At 35.3% G+C, this 13,949-nt stretch overlaps 1 protein-coding gene across 3 annotated transcripts in view; it reads right to left on the reverse strand.

Annotated features, from left to right (window-relative positions):
* Positions 1-13,949, reverse strand: part of THEMIS (thymocyte selection associated) — a 190,898-nt gene that overhangs the window by 131,923 nt on the left and 45,026 nt on the right. For all 3 annotated transcript variants that reach the window (XM_061130151.1, XM_061130152.1, XM_061130153.1), the window contains exon 3: positions 1,022-1,480. In XM_061130151.1, the coding sequence (XP_060986134.1) occupies positions 1,022-1,480 (459 nt within the window). The remainder of the gene's footprint in view (positions 1-1,021; positions 1,481-13,949) is intronic.

The raw sequence follows: 13,949 nt of genomic DNA on the forward strand, positions 1-13,949 counted from the left end.
AAGATCATGGCATCCAATCCCATCACTTCATGGCACATGGATTGGGAAAAGTGTAAACAGTGACAGATTTTATTTTCTTGGGCTCCAAAATCACTGTGGACAGTGACTGCAGACATGCAGTTAAAAGATGCTTGCTCCTTGGAAGGAAAGCTATGACAAACCTAGACAGCATATTAAAAAGCAGAGACATCATTTTGCCAACAAAGGTTCATACAGTCAACACTATGGTTTTTCCATTAGTCATGTATGGATGTGAGAGTTGGACCATAAAGAAAGCTGAGTGCCAAAGAATAGGTGCTTTTGAACTATGGTGTTGGAGAAGACTCTTGAGGGTCCCTTGGACAGCCAGGAGATCAAAGCAGTCAATCTTAAAGGAAATCAACCCTAAATATTCATTAGAAGGACTGGTGCTGAAGCTCCAATACTTTAGTCACTGATGTGAAGAGTCGACTCATTGGAAAAGATCCTGATGCTGGGAAAGATTGAGGGTAGGAGGAGAAGGGGGCAACAGAGAATGTGATGGTTGGAAGGCATCACTGACTCCATGGACATGAGTTTGGGCAAACTCTGGGAGATATTGAGGGACAGGGAAGCCTGGTGTGCTGCAGTTCATGGGCTCACAAAGAGTCAGACACAACTTAGCGACTGAACAACAACAACAATAATAATATGAGAAAGCTTATTTCTAACCAATTATGCTGTGTTCTAAAATGTAACTCTTTTGACCATGTTTAACTGACAGTGATAAAAATTAAATCAATATTTTAATCTGTCTGTACCTGATAATTATAGCATTTTACATTTGGATAGCACTACACAATTTAAAATATTCATTTAAATACATTATTGAATTTGATTCTTGAAACAAATACATGGCTTGCTTATTTACAGATGAGAATCTTAACTCTCAATGGGCTTAATGGATAAGTAGGGACATAGTTTCATTCTTTAGACTAAAATCTTCCTCTTTCCCAAACCCCACAAACTTGCTCATAAAGCTTCATTCTCAGTAGATACTTACATTTCATCACACCTTGAATTTCATAAACAGGCTTGAGAATCACAGCGCCATAAAAGCCTCTAGGGAATGGGTTTGTTGAGTCCCACTTCGCTGAAAAACCTGTAAGTATCACAGTTCGTGTTCTGTTCTTGGGGATCTTCCATTGGATAATTTCCTTTAGGGTATAAATATGTTCATCTTCACACTCATAGAACTCTCCTTCTTGTGACAAAGGCAAAGTAAATGAGTGCTTTTGATGATTCCTTAGCACACCACAGTTTACCAATATTTCTCCATTGATCTCTTCCACTGAGTTGAGCATGATTCGCTCACCTTGCTTTATGATGAGATTCTCTAGTTTTATATCCTTCTGATGATAGAAGCAAGGATGATTCAGTCTACTTGGTCTAATATGGTTGGCTTTTGTAATCTCTTCCATAGTGAGGTATGGAGTTGTATCAGCCACAATCTTAAAAAGACCTGAGAACAGAATTCTGTGAATTAAAAAGAGTTCTTAACAATGAAAGTTCTCATAAGTAAATCACAGTGAGAGAGTTATAAAGCAAGTAAAACATAGCATTCAAAAGTAAAGTACCTTTTTAAAGATTAGAGATATTTGTTTTAACCCTGAATTCTTCTAGGGTATATCTTAATGTATTATCTGTAGGCTGGATTGTCAGATCCACACAGGTCACATAGATGGAAACAAGGGGAAAATATCTTGAAATAGAAAAGGCCTACTTCTTGAAAGTTAAATCTGCATGAAATACTGGCTATCTCCGAACTACATGTGTGATCTTGAGCAAGGCACTTAATCTCTCAAGATCACATTTTTAACTTTTAAAATGAAAGGACTAGATTAGATGAGTATTTCCATATATATTCTCTGGAAACACCAAAATTAAAAGCTATTTCAGTAGGAAACTGTTTCATGGTCAAGTTAACAATTACAAAGCTATTACCTGGAACTTGACCATGCTGATGACTGTAACACATCATGAATGAACTTAATGACACTAAATTGTACATTTTAAAGTGGTAAATTTGATGCTATGCATATTTTACCATAACAAAAAGTATCTACCTTTTTCCAAGTAATTTGAAATTTCTCAGAAACTTTAGATGCACTATGACTCATAAGAGAGAAATATAACATTCAGAATTTCCCAAATTTCTTTCATCATAAAACTCTTAGGGGCACCTTCATTAATAAATTACTAAACAGTATATCATATATACTAGTTTTCCACATAACTCTCATTGGGAAATGCCAGGTTAAGAAGTTGTTCTGGATTGAAATCTCTTGATTGTATATCATTCATTCTTTCTATTACTTCTCTAATTTTTCATTATTTCAAATCTTTTCTTCCAATACTATTAGGACAGTCAAGTAACACAGCTTTTTATGTTTGCATGTTTAAATTTAATTCTTTTCTTTCAATTATTTTGCATTTATTTCATAGGCACATCTGTTTTGTAACACTAACAGAAATTTATTTATATAATAAATTTCATTAAATTCCAAAGAAAGTAAGGACAAAGGAAAAATTAGGTAACTGCTTGCTTAAGTCCAAAGTAAATTGAGAAAATATTACATAATAACATCCACTTAGAAGCAGCATCTAAAGAACCCTAGAGGAATGATATAGCTTGGAAAAGTTCTTTATTCACTTAGCCAAAAATACAGTCCAATTAAATTTCTCTATCAAATTATTATTAACCAAATTAAAATGGCTTTTACATGTATTTTGGGTTATGGTACAAAGATTTATGTTACTATTTTACTCAAACAAAAAAAATTACAGGATTTTGATTATTTTTAAATATAAATGTTCTGAAAAAGTATGTGATGCAATCCTGACTAAGACTGAGGAAGATAGCATGTGCAATCTGTCCTGGAAACTTTTATAAATCAAACAGTGTTCATCCCCTGCATAGTGTGCTTGAAGACAGTAAGGGGAAAAAAACATTTACTTTGAAGGAGCTTCTTATTTTGTTAGGTCTTGTATCAGGGAAAATCCAATAAAACAGTACTCTTAAATTCCCCACAGTAACTGAATTTATGTGTGTTTGTGTGTGTGTGTGTGTATGCACCCATGTGCAAGTATATGCGCATGTTTAGTCTCATTTGTCTCCATGGGAAGATTTATTTTTAAGAGTCTGCTGGCATTATAAGGGTATAAAAAATTTAGCTGTTTTCCTGAAATAAGTTTAAATAATAGCTACCTAGAATCTCATAAGCGTAGAGAAACATAGCTTTATTTCTATCCTAGCTATATTGATGACATAAGTCACAGAAGAATTAATTCAGCATCTTCTTTCCTGGGGAATTGGGTTCACCTAAGGTAATAACAGACCCAAAATGTTATGAAGTAGAAAAGCCTTAAACCCTATGGGCCACTATTATTTCAAGTTAATCACACATTTCAGAGCTGTCTTGTTGGATGTCTCTATTGCAAGAAAAATCTAAGAAATCTGTGTGTTTTCCCTCAGAAGATGATTAGGGACACAGTTTAGCATACTAAGTGGCAGAGTACAGTAAAAATATTTATTAACTTGTTTCTTTATATATCATTGCAGCCAGTCCAAAGAGTCTGTCCTTGTAAACAGCCACTCAATGCCATATAAACTAGTTTCAAGTATATAGAAATATATATCTATACACATACATATGAAAGTGAAAGTGAAAGTCACTCAGTCATGTGAGACTCTTTGCGATCCCATGGACTATACAGGCCATGGGATTCTCCAGGCCAGAATACTGGAGTAAATAGCCTTTCCCCTCTCCAGGGCATCGTCCCAACCCAGGGATTGAACCCAGGTCTCCCACATTGAAGGCAGATTCTTTACCAGCTGAGCCACAAAGGAAGCTCAAGAATACTGGAGTGGGTAGCCTATCCCTTCTCCAGTGGGTCTTTCTGGCCCAAGAATTGAACCGGGGTCCTCCTGCATTGCAGGCAGATTCTTTACCAACTGAACTATGAGGGAAGCCCTATACATACATATATATTTATATATGAATTATATCATACTGTAGCTATAATTTCATAATAAACTGAAGCAATATAGTTTTATAGTGCAGAAAATATAATCTATTATTTTTTCAAAACACAAAACAAAACATATTTCAGGAGCTATGTGATAATTAGAGTAATAATAAAAGAAGCCAATATATAATCTTAACAATTTAAGTTAAAAAGCAGAAAGAAAATAGATTTCTATTCCAAATTTGATTGTCACCTGTTAAAATAGATGAGCTTCCCAGGAGGCACTACTGGTAAAGAACTCATCTGCCAATGCAGGAGACGCAAGAGACATGAGTTCAATCCCTAGTGTGGGAAGATCCTTCGGAGGAGGGGAAGGCCATCCACTGGAGAATCCCCATGGACAGAGGAGCCTGGTGGGCTACAGTCCATAGGGTTGCAAAGAGTTGTACACTACTGAATCAACTTAGCACACATGCAAAAAGCATACTACTCTTATTTTTACTTAGGAGAAATTGCTCAGATGGAGTGTGTCTCTTGAGAAACAAAAATTATAAGGAAATGTAATCAGCTGATCTGTTGAAAATTAGCCAATAAGTAAATTTACTCTTTGAGATCTTAATCCTGAATCTTAGGCTTTGGGGAAGTTTATATTTTTATCTAACTATTGATGATCTACAATCATTATTATGTAATAGTAACAACTGAAATCTGCTTAAAAAGTAACAAATTTGAATAATTTTTTCATTTGGATCATTTATAATCTTTTAAGAACAGTAAAACAAATATTACCAAGGAATATAAAAAGTCATGATTTTCATAGTCATGGCTGTAGAATCTCAACTCATACTTTGAAATCCAAATGTCATAATCTTACCTATATACCAGGCTACCTCCCTTTCACACAAAGGACTTACAAGGACACTGTCTATGAAAACATATTTATTCCAGTTCACAAAAATATGTATGTGGTCTTGCAAGTAGGCCCTTGATTTCCATGGATCAGCCTTCCCAGACCCTTGAATATGAAAAGAGCTAAAATAAATTCCTGGTTCACTGTGTGGAATTTACACTCATCAGACTTTTTTCTACTGTTCCTTTACCTCATCAATTCTCACACAAATAGGGAGACATTTTTTAAAAAACAAAATTTCCAACTGTATATTATAATACTATTTATATTCCAACTGTGTATTCACATAAGATCACTGTGAAGAGTTCCCAATCTTTTTTCCTCATCTAATCTGTAGCTCAGATATGCAGATGACACCACCCTTAACCAGAAAGTGAAGAATTAAAGACCCTCTTGATGAAAGTGAAAGAGGAGAGTGAAAAAGTTGGCTTAAAGCTCAACATTCAGAAAACCAGAATCATGGCATCTGGTCCCATCACTTCATGGAAAATAGACGGGGAAACAGTGGAAACAGTGACTGACTTTATTTTGGGGGGTTCCAAAATCACTGCAGGTAGTGACTGCAGCTATGAAATTAAAAGACACTTACTCCTTGGAAGAAAAGTTATGACCAACCTAGACAGTATATTAAAAAGCAGAGACATTACTTTGCCAACAAAGGTCTATCTAGTCAAGGCTATGGTTTTTCCAATAATCATGTATGGATATGAGAGTTGGACTATAAAGAAAGCTGTGCACTAAAGAACTGATGCTTTTGAACTGTGGTGTTGGAGAAGACTCTTGAGAGTCCCTTGGACAGCAAGGAGATCCAGCCAGTCCATCCTAAAGGAAATCAATCCTGAATATTTATTGGAAGAACTGATATTGAAGCTGAAACTCCAATACTTTGGCTACCTGATGCAAAGAACTGACTCTTTTGAAAAGACCCTGATACTGAGAAAGATTGAAGGTGGGAGGAGAAGGGGAGACAGAGGATGAGATGGTTGGATGGCATCACTGACTCAATGGATGTGAGTTTGAGTAAACTCCACCACTGAGTTGGTGATGGACAGGGAGGCCTGGGGTGCTGCAGTCCATGGGGTTGCAATGAGTTGGACACGACTGAGCAAACTGAACTGAACTGAACTGAACTGAATCTCTAACTTGCTTTCACAGTTCCAACCAAACATATGCCTCCAACTCTTAGAAAACGAATCCTAGAGTGAACTTTACGAACTAATTCTCATTTTCCTCTCATACTTTCAAAATTAGGATATTAAAAGATTAGCAACTTAGAATGTGCTGGACATTTACCTGCATGATAGAATTCATTTTTCTGAATAACAATATGAGGTAGCTAGAAATAAAAAACAAACACTTCACAAATAAGCACAAGAAAGTCTGTAGAGATACCATAAATTCTCTATCGTCTCACAGCACATAAAATACATAGTAGGATTTTGTGTCTCTAAAGCTCAAGGGCTTAATCACAAGGCTACACTTTTAAACCTTTCATTATTATTTGGAGCCATAAATTGTTTTTCTAGCTTTTCACTCTCCTTCTGGGTGCAGAAATTCTTAGAACTTCTTAGAACAAGCAAGATGAGAAAGTGAACTTCACTGATATTTATGACATCGTTTGGCACTGGTCTCATCTCTTCATATGTCAGGGGGCCACTTGCCTGAAGGTGTAGGACGCGGGAGTCCAGCACAAGCTGAAGGGGTCGACAGTGCTGCCTCTTAGATCATGTACTCTGAGTGAGCTGCAGACCACCTGGCCATGTTAAGTGGGTTTCCAGAATATATTATCACAGTTTTTAAATAAAATAAATTTCACAAAATGGATAAATGACTTCACACACTTCTTGCAAAAAATTGTGTATTGAAAATAAAATTAATATAACACAAACAAGGAGCAAAAAATGACGAAGCTGACATTTCTACTCTCACTCAAGTTTTTCTTTAGCCATATTATGAAATAAAACAATGACACTAATAAAATATGAAAGGTGGCTGAAACTTCTTTAATACTTTTAAAGTTGTCGAAATGTATATTTATATCCATTATCATCATAAAGAAATTAGCCTTTGAGATATAGGTTAACAATACAAAAAATATACATGCAAGCACACAATTTTAAATAAATACATATATATTTGAAATACTGCTCAAAAATTTCCAATGGACTGATCTATGTGGAGAAGAACATTTAGAGAGAAATCAAAGTGTTTTTCATACAAAGACATACATGTTGTACTTTTTGTCTTGTGTCTTGTCTCTCTGCCAGTAAAGCAAACTGTATTTCACTTATTTTTGTGAGGGTATGCCTCTGCCTCTTAAAATGGCACTTTGTCTTGCAATCAGATTCTTAAGAATCCCTGTTATTTTATACTTGCTTATGTAAGTTTTTTATTCTGCATTTTTGTATTATTTTGTTATTTTCTCAAGGTAATTCTTAGGTCAGCATATCCTACAAAAACTTCTTCAAGACTACCACAAATCTGGTATTTTGACTAGAAATTTTAGCTCAATTAGCTCTATGTAATTTTGGATTTAATGAGATGTATGAAATACCCTATCAAAGCAAAAAACCCCACAAAATTCTTGGGCAAAGTAATGAAATGTAATAATAACAACATCCAAGCTGTAAAAAACTTCTTCAGATTTCACAGAGTCAATTATAGGATTACTGAAAATCATCAACTAATAAGTGATTCTAACAATCTTTTTTTTTTTTTTCTCATTTATTTTTATTAGTTGGAGGCTAATTACTTTACAATATTGTAGTGGTTTTTGTCATACATTGACATGAATCAGCCATGGATTTACATGTATTCCCCATCCCGATCCCCGCTCCCACCTCCCTCTCTACCCGATTCCTCTGGGTCTTCCCAGTGCACCAGGCCCGAGCACTTGTCTCATGCATCCAACCTGGGCTGGTGATCTGTTTCACCCTTATAATATACATGTTTTGATGCTGTTCTCTCAAAACATCCCACCCTCGTCTTCTCCCACAGAATCCAAAAGTCTGTTAGAAAGATGATAACGATAACCCTATATGCAAAACAGAAAAAGAGACACAGATGTACAGATTCTAACAATCTTGATAGAAGTCTCTAAGAGTAGCAACGAGGAATGCAAGGAAAGTCAAAGGTCATAAAGAAAATTCTGCATAGTAATTTAATGGGGTATTTAGGAGGGAAGAAGACATATATAAGCTGGTGACCAAGTCTGTTAAATGTTAGATGCTAAGTGAGGATGTAGAATTCTTATGTTTGAATGTCTTTACACATATAATGAAATGAGAATTATCTATAATAGCTATTAATGGTTTTTAATAGTTTTTTTACTTGGGGTAAAAAATAATAAGTCATAAACTTTTGATTCATTTTTATCTCAGTGGTTCAAACACAGCATGAAAAAACTCTTATTTTCCCACTATGTCCTTAAAAGGTTGGACTATGCATATCTAACACATTTGAGATATTTAGCAAATAATTCATGTGAATAATGTTAGATTTTAAAATCAAATGATATAATTTTATATCTATGCCTAAAACTCTGTTATAATCATGGCTTTATTAATAAAAGTACCATATATCCTTGTTCATGTCAAAACTTTCTCTCTACTAAGCAGTGAGAATGAGTAATAGACCTAGGATGAAGTGAGAAGATGTGAGAAACTTTTCTTTTCATGAATCTTGACAAGAGCACAGTTCTCTGGACTTTGGCAGTTCTGCAGAGAACTGCCCCTTTTATTATAGATTACACATAGAGGCATCAGGACTGGAAAGAACCCCCATAGACAATTAGTCCCCTCAAATCTCTCATAAGGCTTTATTAGGAGGATAGTCGAAATATTACAGATTTACTCTTTCTGGACCTTGGTGACTTCAGGCACTAGAATTTTCAGGGCCAGCAACATAGTACTATTCCAATAGTAAAGTAAAGTAGTCAGAGTAGGAATTTTTGCTTCAAACAGACGGAGTTTAATTTTGACCTCAGTCCTTCCCCCACTGTGTAAAGTTGAGAACTTAAATTCTCAGAGTTATAATTTCCTTTTCTGTAAAATGGAGAATATTGTATCATCCTCCCCATAAAACCATTCTGATGATTAAGTGAGAATACATGTAACACACTTAGATAGCATTTAACACATAGCAAGCACCAAAAAAGGAAAATACAAAAAAAAAAAAAAATAGCTATTCTTTCACCTCATTTTCTTTCACTCTGGAATTCTAAGCCATAGTAGGTTGGTTATAACATCAGAGAGACGAACACTTATAGGGCCAAAGAGTACACACTAGATATTCCAGTTTGGATCAAATTAGATGAGACAAAATATGTAGAATCCATGATTCAGTAGTATGTGACACAGGCTGAGCAAAAATAATTCCCAGCAACCATTATAGATTATGCCAGAGTGTTTGATTATGGAAAAGAGCCTCTGGTGACTTCTTTAGTTGGACTGCCTTTGGGGAAATATTTCCAGGTGGCTTTGAGGAGTCTGTCTGACTCCGTGCTTCGATAAATTTGCTTAGAATTTAACCATCATAATATTATGCTCATAATAAGCTGATTATAGGGAGATGTAAGCACATGTTGAATGTAAATATTGCGCTGGTTGTAGCTATTCACCAGGTATACATTATACACAGTTGCTGAAGTTCCCTTAAACAAAAGAAGCAGCAAAATGCCAAGGCATTTTTGAAAATGTGCTTTATTCATGGCTCTGAAGGGTAGTTGAAGCCAATTGAGGGAGGAGTATACCCTTCCTCTATTTTAATGATCTTAATTTTGCTAATGGGAAGAGTTTGGGAGCCATGTGGTGCTAATTGCGTTGTTCAGTATTGATGTTGCTTGCAAATTAAATGTACCTAAGTAGCCACCTGTTTATGCTTATGATTATGTAAAGCCCCATATGTTTCCCTCTCTACACATGGGAGGTAAATATTGAAAAAATTATTCTGGTGTGAAGGGTGAAAACAGCAGCAATTCTTCTATAACTGTCAACATATGCTGTGGTGTTTCCTTTAATGCTGTGCTTTGTCTGACATATTTGCTGATTTTTACCATGCAGTGTTCAAAAAAATCTGCTATCCATGGTTATACAAAACAATTAAAAATCAGTTTACATTAAATTCAAATTAGGAAGAGATATAGTTTTCCAATGTAACCGTAAGTTCTAAATAGATTTCAGAGCTTATGATTTAAATAGACTTGATTTGCACAATAAAGAAAACCAAACTTTTTTCCTAAATTCACCGGCATGTATAAAGCAATATTTTGTTCCTAAGCACATCCTTTTGATCCCATATTAGTAGGCAACCAAAAAACTGACTCGAATAACATAAATTTGAAAATCCTACCTGAAATCGGCACTGGCTCTTCAGTTGGGAATCCCACCATAATTCCCACTGGATTGATTCTGAAAAATTTTCCTGAACCTCATACAAAAGATCTGACCTGGTACCTGGTCAGCAAGAGCTCATGAGCAGTTTTGGGGATGAGCCTCGTTAGAGCACTGGATTATCTGGCAAGGTTTAATACCTTTGGAACTAGTTCAGACTGTTCAGAGTTTGGCCCTGACAGTAACTTGCTGAAGAGATCAGAGAGACTGGATTTGCTGTTGATGATCACTTTAGATAGTGCAGATAAACAAACTGGAGTTCCATATGGTTTATATCTGATTGACAGGGATTTAAACGTCGATTGTCTAGCATCCTAGACATGACTGTCTCTATCTTCCCAATAAAGTACTGCAAAAAGGCACAGAGTATGTTAGAAAAAAGATGTAAATTAACCTCATCATCAAAAGCTAAGTGTAACAGACCAACTCCCCTACTTCAAAAAAGCAGTCAGACTGGGCCTCTTATTAGTTTCTAGTAGAATGTAATTGGCAGAAGTTTTATTGAATGTGATTTGGCAATAGGCATCAAAACTTTAAAAACATTTTTACTTTTGAAGTCATAATTTTATGTATATGAAATGATCATAATAATCAGAAGTGCAGACAAAACTTTAGCTAGAAGACTGTTCTAATGAAATTGCATAAATGATCATGTTTGGAATGGATTTATTATGGTATAGCCACATAATGGACCATTATACAGAAAATAAAAATCATGTTTTGAAGGATATTTAATGACATTGGCAAGTCCTCATAAATATGTTTATTTTTCATATGAAAACATGTGCCTATACCTGTGTAGGTGTACAATGCACTTGAAAACAATGGAAGGGAATGCACTAAATATTAATGCTAAATAGCTCTAGTGATGAGACTATAGCTCCCTGAATTTTCTTCCATTTTCTACATTTACTTCTTTGCATTTTCTTCCATTTTTTTAATTTTCTACAAGATATATGTGGCATGTGCAAAGTTAGAAGAAATCAATACATTTTATAACTTTAAAAAGTTGTATTCCTTATGTTCCTACAAAAACCCTCATGACATTTATAGCAGCTTTACTTATGGTTGTCAAAACTTAAAAGCATCTAAGATGTCCTTCAATAAGTGAATGGATAAATAAACTATGGTACAATCAGACAATGTAATATTATTCAGTGCTAAAGAGAAATGAGCTATAAAGACATGAAAAGACATAGAGGAACCTCAAATGCATATTACTAAGTGAAAGAAGCCAATCTGAAAAGACTACACAGCCTATTATTTCAACTGTATGATATTTTGGAAAAGGCAAAACTATGGATACAGTGTAATGGTGAAGAATCTGCCTGCCAATGCAGGAGACACAGGAGTAGTGGGTTCAATCTCTGGGTTGGGAAGATCTCTTGGAGTAGGAAACGGCAGCCCACTCCATTATTCTTGCCTGGGAAATCTCATGGACAGAAGAGCCTCGCAGGTCACAGTCCATGAGGTCACAGAATCGACCCACACACACACACAGACACACACACACACACACACCATTCCTTTTTTTTATTTCCATTTGGGGTTCCCAGGTTGTGCAATGGTAAAGAATCCACCTGCCAATGCAGGAGATGCAAAAGATGTGAGTTCAATCCCTGGGTTGGGAAGATTGCCTGGAGTAGGAAATGGCAACCCACTCCAGTATTCTTGCCTGGAAAATTCCATGGATAGATGATCCTGGTGGGCCATGGTCCATGGCGTTGCAAAGAGTAGGACATGACTGAGTGACTGAGCAGACAGAACACATAGAAACAGCAAAAAGACCAATGGTTGCCAGAGATTTTGGGGAAGAGAAGATGAAGAGACCAGACACAGAGGATTGTTGGGCAGTGAAAATACTCTAATATGATCCCATAATGGTGAATACATATCATTTGTTTAAGCCCATGGGACACACAGCACCGAGAGTAAAGCACAGTGTAAACCAGAAACGTCAGAGATCATCATGTGTCAAGTCTGATGTGCCCATCATAACCAGTGCACCGCTCTGGGAGGAGATGTTAAAATCGCGGAGGCTAGGTCTATGCAGAGGTAGGGTGTATATGGGACAGCTCTGTACTTCATGTCAAATGTGTTATGAAAACCTAAAATTGCTCTAAAAAATAAAGCCTATTAAAAATCTTTTCATCCAATGGCAGAAACTCTAAATCTCTGATATATAACTAAATATAAATACAGCAATGTTCTTTAGCAATATCCACCTCAAGAAATGAAGGCCTGAGTAGACAGTTTGGGTGGACAGTCTGGTTCCTCTCATGAGAGTCCACGCTGGTACTGCTGAGGCAACACCATAAAGAGCTTTGAAGGAATTGTTCATGAAAAAGAAGGAGGTGGTAAGAGTAAAAAGTGATGACATAGATTTTTAGCAGAAGTGCTTACAAAATTAATAATATGAGAACTTATAGAATAGTGCCAAGTGTAAAAGAGTCTATTTTAAAATCATCTTTTTGATAGAATTCCAGTCTAATTCTAAGAGGTACACAGCTGGGCAAAGAGAACATTGTGAGCTAGAACTGCTGGTCTATTTGTCTTTCAGATAATATATATCTTAGTTATTCAAAACCAAAGATGAGGAAAAGAAATCTGATCATGCACTACAGAATAGAAAACACAGGCAAAAAAAAAAAAAAATGGAGCTAAAAATTATTGTAAAATTCTGAATTTTTGTGCATTTAGACGACTTCACATTTTCTTGTGTGGTATAAGAAGAATATTCCTTTCCTGACCAGTCTAGGAAAATATTTTGTATAAGAGACAGAGATTAACCTCTTTTGCTTAAGTGAGCACAGTGGGGAAGAAATGCCTTAAGAGAAGTTGACCCAGAAAACCTGGAAGAATGGCCCATGATTCCTGGAATAGAAAATAATCCAGAAATCGGGGAGCCCTACTTAGGGCTTTTCTGAATCATGTGTCATCACAACATCCAGATGTAAAAATAACAGCAAATTCTGCTCTATAGATTGCTTCTTTTAATGTAAGTCATTTAAAAAATGAAGACAAAATGTTATTCATGTATTATAAAGCTATTAAATATATTTTAAATATTTTCACACAATTTTCCTATCAGGTCCCTTTATAAACTGATAGTATAGTAAAAAATGATAGCTACAATCATAAAATAGCTAACATAAAAGATTTAATCATTCTAATGGTACATGAAACATAATAAATCACCACTGAATGTAACGTTACATTTTCTATCAATTAAGTATATATTTTCCCAAATAAAACAATGAGAAATTCATTTTGAAAAATGTTCATGTATTAGGTGTTTTAACGTCCATGCATAAAGGAGCAAGTTTCATAAATTTTAATCATTTAACCTTAATCAGTTTCTTGAAGAAATACTTCTATTATTCATCCAATTTTGTCACTGATTATTACTACTTTCCTACACTTTTCATATTTATAATTAAAATGATTTTGGAAAGAGTTTTACTGTTAAGTGATATAGATATGTTGGAAGATAATTCTCCATAGCATTTCACATGTCTTAAAACTGGAGGTAAAAGATTTGCTTCCTGACCAGTATGGAAATAGTAGAGAGTATCTCCCTCCTGAGAGACATTCTAGAATCGTAAAGTCTCCCTCCTCTTTCCCAAGAGATTTTCTTACATTCCAGGTAATAAAGGCAATGT

Source organism: Dama dama, chromosome 26 (assembly GCF_033118175.1).
Source record: "Dama dama isolate Ldn47 chromosome 26, ASM3311817v1, whole genome shotgun sequence".
Lineage (NCBI taxonomy): Eukaryota > Metazoa > Chordata > Mammalia > Artiodactyla > Cervidae > Dama > Dama dama.